This window comes from Carlito syrichta, unplaced genomic scaffold (assembly GCF_000164805.1).
Source record: "Carlito syrichta isolate Samal-C Ts95f unplaced genomic scaffold, Tarsius_syrichta-2.0.1 Scaffold315593, whole genome shotgun sequence".
In the NCBI taxonomy this organism is placed as follows: domain Eukaryota; kingdom Metazoa; phylum Chordata; class Mammalia; order Primates; family Tarsiidae; genus Carlito; species Carlito syrichta.
Window position 1 is genome coordinate 1,181,459 of NW_007259689.1, and position 12,795 is coordinate 1,194,253.

General features: G+C 39.5%; 1 protein-coding gene across 2 annotated transcripts in view; it reads right to left on the reverse strand.

Annotated features, from left to right (window-relative positions):
- SLC30A9 (solute carrier family 30 member 9) overlaps positions 1 to 12,795 on the reverse strand; it is a 92,841-nt gene that overhangs the window by 50,628 nt on the left and 29,418 nt on the right. For both annotated transcript variants that reach the window (XM_008073023.1, XM_021706447.1), the window contains exons 4-6: positions 9,106 to 9,205; positions 7,440 to 7,532; positions 6,140 to 6,222 (exon numbers count right to left, since the gene is read on the reverse strand). In XM_008073023.1, coding sequence (XP_008071214.1) covers positions 6,140 to 6,222; positions 7,440 to 7,532; positions 9,106 to 9,205 — 276 coding nt within the window. The remainder of the gene's footprint in view (positions 1 to 6,139; positions 6,223 to 7,439; positions 7,533 to 9,105; positions 9,206 to 12,795) is intronic.

Below are 12,795 nucleotides of genomic sequence, written 5' to 3' on the forward strand. Positions count from 1 at the left end.
CCAGGCGGATCTCGAACCCGCGGGTTCAGGCAATCCACTCACCTCAGTCTCCCAAAGGCGCGGGATTATAGGCTGAGCCACCGAGCCCGGCATGTATAATTCTTCATACCACAGGTTTAGTAATGAGAACAGAATGCTTTTGGGGGTATGGAATAACATTTCATTTAATTGGGATTCAAAGTTAGTGCAACTTACCATCAAAATTTATTGCAAAAGTTCATCTGTTAATTCTGGTCTGAGATTTTACATATTTTATATCTCAAAAGTTATTTTCTTATAGATAGATACTGCCAGATAGTGGTATCAATCCATGAGCATATGACTTTAAATGAGTATTTTCATTGCGTGGAAAGCATTTATAAAATTCTATTAAATTCTTGTTGATATTTTTCTTTTAGGATCTCATCACATTGCAGATTAATCTTTCCAGCTGAAGTTGGGTAGAGGCTGCTCAACTGTGCAACTCAATGGACTTTTAAACCAGCACTTGCAGAAACTGGCAGCAGACCAGATTTGCTCCTCAGGCCACAGTTTGCCAACCCTTGCTACTGAAGATAGAGTTCACAGCACCAACAAAAGTGTAGTAAGAGCCAGGGACATAGGCTGTTATAAGCTATCCAGGAAGTCATCCCCTACTAAGATCCAAAACTATATACAAACTCCCCCACACAAAATGAATTGATAGGTAATTTTGGAATTAAATTTGCAAGAAATGAACAATATATAGACACCCTGATGTACAATGCCAAAGAACCCTTTAGGCCCTCTTTGGTAAAAGAGCCTTCAACTAAAAATAGGGGGTAAGAAAGATTAAAATGGACTGACAGCTAATTCATGTTGAAGAACTAAAACTGCAAAACACTGTCAAGGACCCATTAAAAAAGATTAAAAAAACAGGAAACTTAGGGCTTTCAACAGTCATAAGAGCCAAAATTTATCAGCCACATAAACCCTAAGCAAGTCTAACCCCTTTTGAATACTGATAAAAATCATGTCATTATTATAAGAAATATGAACACTAGAATACAAAATGTCCAATCAAACCAAAAAAGGGAATCATAGCAATGATACTCTTCTGAGAAACTGAAGGAAGCTCAATCATATCTGTTAGCCATTTAAGGATAAAAATAAAGTAAGCCTGACTATCAAAGAAAAAATACGAATACATTTTCTGTAGCTACTAGCATGTCTATCTTTACTTTAATCCTGCCACACAACTATGTAAATTCCCCACAATAGCAGGACTATAGCAGCAGTGGCACTATCTAATTCCCCTATGAAATATGCCCTACTGAACATCCAATCCTATCCTGTATTTGCACCTGTATTACCTACAAAGAAACTCAATGGAAGTCATTAACTGAATAGCATGTTGAAATTTCTGGGATGACCTGAACCCAATATGTATTTCTTCCATTGAAAGTAAATATTTCACTCTGGTGAATTTAAGTGCAGCTCTCTTTAGCATAATCTCCGAATAAAGACAGCTAGGCGGGTGGCACATGCATATAGTCCCAGCTACTCTGGAAGCTGAGCTAGAAGGACCACTTGAGCCTGGGAATTTGAGGCTGTGGTGCACTATAATTGCACCCAGGAATAGCTACTGCATTCTTGCTATGGGCAACATAGCGAGACTCCATCTCTTAAAAAAAGAAAAGAAATAAAAGATAGTCAACAACTGTTTTCTTCTGAGAGGCCAAAAACCTTTAGACACTAGGGTTCACTGGCTCCTTCAAACTTTCAAAACACCATAACAATACTTACCAGAATTTGGATTTTGCAAGAAAAATTAGACTTCCTTAGCATATAGATAATTTAACATTATATATTCAAGGTCGCAAGAACCTCAGATATATTCCTTATTCTTCTTGACTGGACTAGCTAGAAAGAAACATACCATTTTCAATATTCTCAAGAAAAGAAATCTTCAGCAGGTCAATCACTTTCTTTGCCAGAACTAAAGCTATACAAGAACATTCTAGACTCTCGACCAAGTGGTAAATGAGAGGATTATTATTATTATTATTATTTCAGTTGGAATCTCACTCTTTCGCCCAGGCTGGAGTGCAGTGGCAAGCATGCTCATGGCCACCTCAGCGTCGAAATTCTGAGCTCTGGCGATCCTTCCGTCTCAGCCTACCGAGTTGCCGGAACTACAGACGCGCGCTACCACACCCAGCTATTTTTTTTTTTTTTTTTGAGTTGGAGTCTCACTCGGTCGCCCAGACTGGAGTGCAGTGGCCGCTTCCGGCCACCGCAGCCTCGACCTGCTGGGCTCCGGTGATCCTTCCTCCTCAGACTTCTAAGTAGTTGGAATTACAGGCATACGCTACCACGCCCAGCTGATTTTTTGATTTATTGTAGAGATGAGGTCTCGCCTGCCCAGGCGGGTCTCGAACCTGCAGGCTCAGGCAATCCACTCACCTCAGCCTCCCAAAGGCGTGGGATTACAGGCTGAGCCACCGAGCCCGGCTTATTTTTAATTTATTTATTGTAGAGATGAGATCTCACCAAGTTGCCCGGGCTGGTCTTGAACCCGTGGACTCAGGCAATCCACTCGCCTCGGCCTCCCAAAGTGCTGGAATTACAAGCTGAGTCACCATGCCCAGTCAATGAGAGAATTATTAAGGCTAATGGGGTCAGGCTCGGTGGCTCAACCTGTAATCCTGTCACTTTGGGAGACCGCGGGTTTGAGACCCGCCTGGGCAACTTGGTGAGACCTCCTCTCTATAGTAAATAAAAAATTAGCCCAGCGCGGTAGCGCGTGCCTATAGTTCCTGCTATTTGGAAGGCAGAAGGATCGCCAGAGCCCAGCAGGTTGACGGTGAACGTGCCACTGCTCCCCAGCCTGAGCGACAGGGTGAGACTCGAACTCAAAAAAAAAAAAAAAAAAAAAAGATGAATGAGTTCTTACCATAGACAGTGGACAGTTAACGTTGCTAAAAGAGTGCAACCATCACTATCACATGAAATGACTGAAGCAAACATCCTGACCATTTAGAGATATATACTAAAAAATTTACAGATAAAATTATATACTACCTGGGATTGGTTTCTAAGTAATCCAGCAGGGTGAGGGTTAGTGAGGGGGACATACATGAAATAAGGTTGGCCATATGTTGATAAGGTAGACAGGAGATGGGTACTAAAAGGTTATTATACTTTTCATTGTACATCTGAAAATGTTTGAATTTTTCCTATTAAAAGGGCAGGGAAACAAAATTTGTAGATTGTTAGGGCATCTATTTACAGTATAAAAAACTGGGGGCTAAAATCCACCAAAAACTCATTTAAATCAATTTTAAAAGACATTCTAATAGAAGAGTGAACAAAAGATATAAGGATTATTACAGGTCATGCATGCTGGCTCATGCCTATAATCCCTGCACTTCGGGAGGCCAAGGTGGGAGGACAGTTTGAATCCAGGAGTTTGAGACCAGCCTAGGCAACATAGCTAGACCACCTTTACAAAAAAATCGAAAAATGAGCTGGGTGTGGTGGCATGTGTCTATAGTCTAGCTACTTGGGAAGCTGAGGCAGGAGGATTGCTTGAGCCCAGGAGTTCCAGGCTGCAGTGAGCTGTGATTGTGTTACTGCATTCTAGCTGGCAACAGAGTAAAACTTCAACTCAAAAAACAAAACAAAACAAAAATTATAATTACAGAAGAACCAAGAAAAACCAATAAACATATTAGACAATAATCAATATCAGTAGTAATCAGAGATATTCAAAATTAAACAAGGTACCATTTGTTGCCCATCAAATACACAAAAAAATTAAAACAATGTAATATCCAGCATTGGGAAGGGTATGAAGAAACAGTCATGCATACGCTCATATTTAGAGTGTAAATGAAAATTGTGTTAAGCATAAATGTAAATTGCTATTTCCTTTGGAGAGTTATTCTTCAGGATCTATCAAATTTTAAAATGCCCATGCCATTTGACCCTGAAATTGTAATATTAACACTATATCCTACATAGTCACAATTATGTCACGTGTTTAAAAATATGAGGATAGTAATTAATATATTCTTTATAATAATGAAAAACTGAAGAACATAAATCTTGCTACATCTATACAACGGAATACTATGCAGTTGTTAAAAAAGAATGAAATGGCCAGGAGCGGTGGCTCACACCTATAATCCCAGCACTTTGGAAGGCCAGAGGTGAGAGAATTGTATGAGCCCACGGGTTCAAGACCAGCCTGGACAACTTGGCAAGACTGCAACTCTACAATAAATCAAAAAATTAACTGGGCATGGTGGCACATGCCTATAGTTCCAGCTACTTGGAAGGCTGAGGTGGAAGGATTGCCTGAGCCCAGCGGGTTGAGGCTGCAGTGGCTGTGAATATGCCATTGCACTCCAATCTGGGAGTCAGTGAGACTCCAACTTAAAAAAAAAAAAAAAGAATAAGGTAGTGGCAGAGATTTCTATACATAGATATAGAAGATGACTATTACACTGGCATCTGTAAAGAGCAAGATATAGGAAAAACATAATATCATCTCATTTATATTCAAGTGAAAAAAATGTGTGTATATAAATTTGAAGATATTCTAGAAGGATATATGCCAAAATGTCAACAATAGTTATCTCTAAGAAGTAAAATAAAACAGTATTACAGAAAATAAAAGGAAACTTTGTATTCTTTGTATTTCTATTTTTAATCACTAGTATGTTCTTTTTTTAATCACTAGTATGTATCTCTTTTGTCAGTAATAAATACATATATGTAATTCAAAGATGATCTAAAATATATTTTATATCCTAAATCAAAACTCCTTAAAGTGGCTTTGTCACTAAAGCACTAGATGGTTAAGTTCCCTGTGAGTTTCATTTACATCTGTTTTTGGAGACAGGCTGTCCAGGCTGGCCTTGAACTCTTGGCCTCAAATGTTTCTCCTCAGCCTCCTAAGCAGGTGGGTCCACAGGCACACACCACCACACCAGCTTCTGAAAGTCTTATTTGCATCTAAATCTCAAGCACCAAGCACAATTTCTTGTTTATAGTAAGTGTTGGATAAATATCTGCTGAATGAATTAATGTGATAAGCTGAACAGACTTTTCTATTAATTTATGTAAAATAGTAATTACTGACTATTTTATCTCTTTCATAACAAGTTTGAGGGGACCCAAAATTAAAAACCAGAATTATCTTTTGGAGGGCAGGCCCCTTGTAGTACACTTGGTACTTGTTCCTCCAGATCAAACAGTCAACCAAAGTTTTTATCTGGAAGTTCTGAGGAGGCTGCATCATGAATTGTGGAAGAAACATCCCCAGTTGCGGCAAACAGGTGACTGGTTCTACCACTGTGACAACACACCTGCCCACATGATGCTGAGTGTTCAGTTTTTTGTTTGTTTTGTTTTGTTTTGTTTTTTTGAGTTGGAGTCTCACTCTGTCGCTCAGACTGGAGTGCAGTGGCCGCTCCCGGCCACCGCAGCCTCGACCTGCTGGGCTCCAGCGATCCCTCCGCCTCAGCCTTCCAAGTAGCTGGTTTTCAGTTTTTAATTTAAAAAAAAATGGCATGACCCCCGTGCCCCAACCTCCCTATTTACCTGATCTCACTCTGAGTGACTTTGTTTCCTTGAATGAAAAAAGTCCTCTAAAGGTAACATTTTGCCGATATAGAAGAAGTGAAACAAAAAACATTAGAAGCACTAAAAAGCATGAAAACAGATGAGTTCAAAAACAGTTTTGAGCTGTGGAAAAAGTATCTTGATAGATGTATTGTATCAAACAGAGAGTACGCTGAAGGTGACAAGTTTTAACATGTAAGAATCAATACACAATTTTTTATAAATAAATTCCAAGTTTTTTAGGGTCCCTCTTGTATAATTTTCAAACTAGATCACAAGTTTCAACAGTCTTATGTCTTATAAAAATCACAAACTACAGCTTCTTTTCCTCTCATCATCTTTAAAGAGCTATAGAGGGAAAACCAAAAAAACAGATCCTGTTTTTATAAAATAACTGAATCCCAAAATGGAAACTGGTATTTGCTGGAACCCACAGAACCAAGAGGTGAGTAAGCGCTACACAGACTAGCAAGGGCATAGTTATGACAGGCATAGTTCTCACTCAGGGGTTACTTTTCAATTAACTCAGGTTTCCATGGAATATACTTACGCTCTCTGTATTCTATTTCTGCTTCCTTACGCAATTTTTTCTCTCTGGCAAGAGCTTCAGGACTTCCCCAAACTTCCAAAGATCTGTGCACACACATGGTAACCACAATGAACAATTTTAATGATTACATTAAATCTAAACAGTAAGAGTAATTACACTAAATCTAAACAAACAGTAAGAGTAAATTCAACAGCAAATTGTCTTATAAATTGAGACATATATTTAACCAGCAAATACAAGTCACTTCCAAATATACAAATTTGCAAATATAAAAATAATGTTTTTTTGGGTTTTTTTTTTTTGAGTTGGGAGTCTCACTCAGTTGCCTAGACTGGAGTGCAGTGCCGCTTCCGGCCACCGCAGCCTCGCCTGCTGGGCTCCAGCGATCCTTCCTCCTCAGCCTTCCGAGTAGCCAGAATTACAGGCATGCGCTACCACACCCGACTGATTTTTTTTTTATTTATTGTAGAGATGAGGTCTCGCTGCCCAGGCGGATCTCGAACTCACGGGCTCAGGCAATCTACTCACCTCAGCCTCTCAAAGGCGCGGGATTACAGGCTGAGCCACCGAGCCCGGCTTAAAAATAATGTTTTTAAAATATGCCATTTAAAAAATTCAGAATCTGCCTACTTTTTTTTAAATAAGAGGGCCAGGCACGGTGGCTCAAGCCTGTAATCCCAGCACTTTGGGAAGCTGAGGTGAGGGGAATGCCTGAACCCACGGGTTCGAGAATAGCTGGGGCAACTTGGCTAGACCTCATCTCTACAATAAATCAAAAAATTAGACAGGTGTGTGGTAGCGTGCGCCGATAGTTCCAGTTATTTGGAAGGCTGAGGCGGAAGGCTGAGGCGGAAGGATCGCCTGAGTTCAATAGGTCGACACTGGGATGGCCGTGGGCATGCCACTGTACTCCAGCCTGGGTGACGGTGTGTAAATAAGTAAATAAACAAATAAACAAACAAATAAGAGATAGGATCTTGCTCTGTCACCTAGCCCAGAACGCAGTGGCATGATCTTAGCTTACTGTAGCCTTGAATTCCTGGGCTCAAAAGATTCTCCCACCTCAGCCTCCCAAGCAGCCGGGACTAAAGCTGTGTGCCAGCACACCTGATTAATTTTTGTATAACTGGGTGTCTCACTATGTTGCCCAGGCTGGTCTTGAACTCCTGGATTCAAGTGATCCTCCCACCTTAGCCTCCCAAAGAGCTGGGATTACAGATGTGAACTACCACACCAACATGTATTTTTATTAATCCCAAATTCAACTTGAATTTTCAGTCTGAAAGAAGTATGTTCTTACTTTGCCTCTACATCTGATCTCAAGTACACGGTAAAGGACTCAGTGTCTTCATGGGGACTTCGTCGTCTGATCTTTCGAAGTTGTTCTAGATCACTGGAGAAAGAAATATGTTGAATTTATTCAGACAAGGTACATGTAGTTTACATACTTAAAAGGCTTACTAAGGGCAGGTAAAGGCAACTACATGGATCCTCATCTCAAAGAAACATAAATCTGTATGGTTTTTAAAGATCAGTTTACAGATTGAATTTTGTATACAAAAAATGTTCTAGGAACAGAGGGACAAACATTCCTGATGCTCGATATAGATATCATAGCATAATAGGTAGACATTCAATTCCTTCATCAATGCTTGCATTTTATCTGCTATGGGCACACAATTGCCATCTTTAATGTACGGGTAAAAAAGGAAAAAGTGGAAAGAACACATTAGAGCATCATGCCTCTACTTAAGAATTTAAATTAAAAATTTACAGTCATATTTGTTTACACCTAGATTAATACTAAGTGGTAATATCCATCCAAAGGCGAAGTCAAAGAGTATATGTCAATTACATGCTATTTACTGATTTTCCTTTCTCTTAAATTCGGGAAGGTTTATATATTTATCAAGTCATTGGTAAATAGTCATTTTATATTTAATCATGGGTTTTCATAAGAAAATTTTGTAATAACAATGAAATGACCTATAAATAAAAATCTGGTGACTATGGAATGTCATTAGGTTTTAGAAATTAAACCTAGATTTTTTAAAAAAAATCAACAGCCATCAAATGTGAGTTAAAACATGAACCAAATATCAAAAGACATATATTTTTGTTTCCTCTGTCACTGACACCCTAAATGAGCTGGGTCTTGTCCCAAATGCCTTATACTATATTTCTTTGCCTATTTATGTGGAAACAGCAATACCTGATCCATTTAATTCACAACATGTTTGCGAAAACTAAGTGAAATACTTTATGTGAAATAGAATATAGTTTTACATTAATATTATAATTGGTTGTTGTTTTAATAGCTATGAAAGTTACAAAGTTTATTACAGGAATTTGTATTTCTTAGTTTATATCACAGGAGATGTGACCATGAGAGGGAAAAAAGAATAGCTTATCCGGTTTTCTTAGTTGACCCATCAAAGAGGAAGAAAAGTTTAAATCTATTGACAAATATAATTTCAATAAATCTCTATGACCATGAAAAATTTATTAATAAAAGATATCAGAAAGAAGTAAAAATAAGTTATACTCAACAGAAACCACAGTTGAAGTGTAAACATATATCTAACTCGCTAAATTACTCAATTCTGCTAACCAAAAAAATAAAACACCCATATGCAAATAATCGTACTGACTATTCTGCCACATACCACTAACTCAACAATATAACTCCTAAGATTCTTGTGAGAAAGAGAAGTTTTGAAGAATCTGACTTTGGGAGTTTAAGAAACTGAGAAGGACTGGAATTGCTCATGTTTGGGCAGAATTCAGCTTGGTAGGCTAACAATTTCAACGTTTTTGACTGAATAAAAATATTTCGTTAATTTAAGAAGGAGCCAGTAGGAAATTTTCCACATATGGATGGTAGCAGGTAACACACTCTAAAAATGAATGGTTATTTAGAGTATTTAGATAGGGCATACTACTACATTTTAAAAAAATTACTATACCTGGATTTAAGGCAGAACTCATTTATTGCTCTGACTCCAGTGATGAAATTATTCTGAGTGTACTTTGATCCATACTCCCTTTTCTTAAGGACTGCTTTAACTAAACCAAAAACACAGGAAAACATAATAAATATGCACATTGAAAGTCACATTTGAAGATGAACACAGGCTGATATTTAAATGGGGTTCACCAATGAATTCCACAGAAAATTTATTTTTTTCCCGATGCACTAAATGGCATCAGGGAAAAAAAAATTCTCCAAGTACAGAATAGGATGGAATTACATCTGTAGCCATCTAGCTTTTGTCTCCACAGCTAATCTGTAACTGATAACAAACTGCCAGCCCTTTGTCTAATGGATATCTTGTATAATTATTACTGGTCTGTCTAACTCATATTAGTGCAATTTAAATTTAAAGCTTAGGACCTAAGTGAAAATGAACTGAAGTTTCAATTAAAAATTACAGACCAGTTCAGTGTTTTCCAAACCATGAAGTGACATCAGCATTTTATAAAAAGTGAAAACAGAGGCCAGGCAACACACCTGATTACAGGGCCTCACACCTGTAATCTCAGCATTTTGGGAGGCCAAGGAGGGAGGATTGCTTGAGCCCAGTTCAAGACCAGCATGGGCAACACAGAGAACCATCATCTCTACAGAAAATCAAAAAATTAACCGAGCATGGTGGTGCATGCCTGTAGAACCAGCTACTCGGAAGGCTAATGCAGAACGATTGCCTGAGCCCAGGAGGTCAAGGCTGCAGTGAGACATGATCGTGCCACTGCTATCCAGTCTAGGTGACAGAGTAAGCCACACCTCAAAAACAGAAAAAAAAAAAAGAGTGAAAATAGAAAGCAATCAAATAGTACTATACATAATTAAGCATAAGTAATTTTTCTGAAAACCTTTGTTTCAATTCTATATAATAGTTTATATTCAAGTATACAAGGTCACTAACTAGTATTTCTTTTTTTTTTTTTTTTTTTTGAGTTGGAGTCTCACTCCGTCGCCCAGACTGGTACAGTGGCCGCTCTCAGCCACGGCAGCCTCAACCTGCTGGGCTCCGGTGATCCTTCTGCCTCAGGCTTCCAAGTAGCTGAAACTACAGGCGTGCACTACCACACCCGGCTAATTTTTTGATTTATTGTATTGTTTTGCTTTTTTTTTTTGAGTTGGAGTCTCACTCGGTCGCCCAGACTAGAGTGCAGTGGCCGCTCCCGGCCACCGCAGCCTCGACCTGCTGGGCTCCAGCGATCCTTCCGCCTCAGCCTTCCAAGTATCCAGAATTACAGGCATGCGCTACCACACCCAGCTGATTTTTTTATTTATTGTAGAGATGAGGTCTCGCTGCCCAGGCGGGTCTCTAGCCCGCAGGCCCAGGCAATTCACTCACCTCAGCCTCTCAAAGGCGCGGGATTACAGGCTGAGCCACCGAGCCCGGCTTTGATTTATTGTAGAGATGAGGTCTCACCAACTTGCCCAGGCGGGTCTCGAACCCGCGGGCTCAGGCAATCCACTCACCTCAACCTCCCAAGGCATGGGATTACAGCTGAGCCACCGAGCCCGGCTACTAGTATTTCTTATGTGGGTTGCAGTCAGAAAAGTGTAAAGCCACTAGACTATTTCACTTAATGTAATAAAACTGAAGCAAACTAAGGAGCAATTTCATTAGTTAAAAATTATAAAAAGTTCATTATAGATTATAGGTAAAATATTGCCTTCTCACAAATTACTTTACAATTGTCAAATATCAATCTGCTCATAAAAAGGCCAGAGATGCCAATAACAAAATACCAATTTGGCATCAAGTATAGTATGTGAGTTCAAAACTACACAACATTGGTCCATGCTAATAAATCTCACAAAGTAAGATTTCTGGTCACATGTATATAGATAAATAACTTAAGCAAATATCTGAAGAGCAAGAGCAAGATAACAAACTCGTGTTCTACTTCAAATTGGCACCTATTCATTTCATGTTCTAGTCTCATATTAATCCAGTTTTCTGTTCTACTTCCAAGTTGAAAGAGCAAATTAAGCCTAAAATTATCTATCACTACAGTGGGTAAGAATATTCCTAAAATAATACATTAACTACTAAAATTAAGTGTACAAATAATTATTTGATATTTCAAAAATGATTGAATATAAAAATAAAAACTTCATTGGAAAAAAGAATATAAGGAAGGTCAGATTTCTTTTTGCAAAAATTTCAAGTCTCTAAACTGCCTCACTTCCATAACCCTAAAACTCAAAATTCAGATGAGCTCCTCTGGAACAGAAAGGAGAATTATTTTCTCTTTAAAAAGATTTGTTGAAAAAAATTTATTAGTTGTAAGAAATTTCTTCAAAACAGGGCCAGGTGCAGTGACTCATGCCTGTAATCCCAGGACTTTGGGAAGCTGAGGTAGGAAGACTGCCAGAGCCCAGGAGCTTGAGACAGCCTAGGCAACTTAGCAAGACCTGGTCTCTACAAAATAAAAAATAAAAAAATTAGCTGGGCGTGGTGGCACATACCTATAGTCCCAGCTACTTGGGAGGCTGAGGCAGGAGGACTAAGTTCAGAAGGTCAAGGATGTGGTGAGCTGTGATCGTGTCACTGCACTCCAGTCTGGGTGACAGAGTAACACCCCGATCTCCCCCCAAAAAGCTACAAATTCCTGTTGGTTTATTCTGGCCCAGATTAATGATAATGATGATGATGATGATAGCTGCTATCGATCACAATATTAATTATTCTTAATTGTGACTATCTGCTATGTGTTATCTTCAAAATTACCCTAAAAGAGAGGTCTCATTTTCAGTGCAATCTTATTGAGGAGAAACCTAAGACTCAGAGAAGTTAAGTATATTGCCCAATGGCAGACAGTTAGTAAGTGCTAGAGTCACACAGAGAACCAAGATTAGATTGACACCAAAGCCACAGTGCTCTTTTTTTCTTTTTTTTTTGAGTAGGAGTCTCACTCTGCTGCCCAGGCTGGAGTGCAGTGGCACGCTCATGGCCACCGCAACCTTGACCTGCTGGGCTCAGGTGATCCTTTCCTCAGCCTTCCAAGTAGCTGGAACTACAGGCATGTGCCACCACACCTAGCTAATTTTTTTTTTTTGAGTTGGAGTCTCACTCTTGTCGCCCATGCTGGAGTGCAGTGGCACAGTCACAGCCACCTCAGAGTTGACCTGCTGAGCTCAGGTGATCCTTCCGCCTCAGCCTTCCAAGTAGCCAGAACTATGGGCAGGTGCTACCACACCCAGATGATTTTTTTAATTTACTGTAGAGATGAGATCTGGCTAAGTTGCCCAGGCTGGTCTCGAACCTGTGGGCTCAGGCAATCCTCTTGCCTCCACCTCCCAAAGTGCTGGGATTACAGGCATGAGTCACCACGCCTGGCCACAGTGCTCTTAGTCACATGGAGATCCTGCCTCCATGAATCAGCTGCTTGGGAGATGGGCACAGCAGCCTCAAACAGGAATTCCTCCAGCACTGTTTCTCCTAGAACAGAAAATCAGACAAGAATGGCCAAACTCTACCTGGATCGTATTCCTTTCTTGGGGCTTTTAAAAAAATTTATGACAAAATAGAAAATAAACATCAGTGGAAAATTAGCTTGTAAATAAGAGAATACAGCTGGACTCAGTGGCTCAGCCTGTAATCCCAGCACTTTGGGAGGCTGAGGTGAGTGGATTGCCT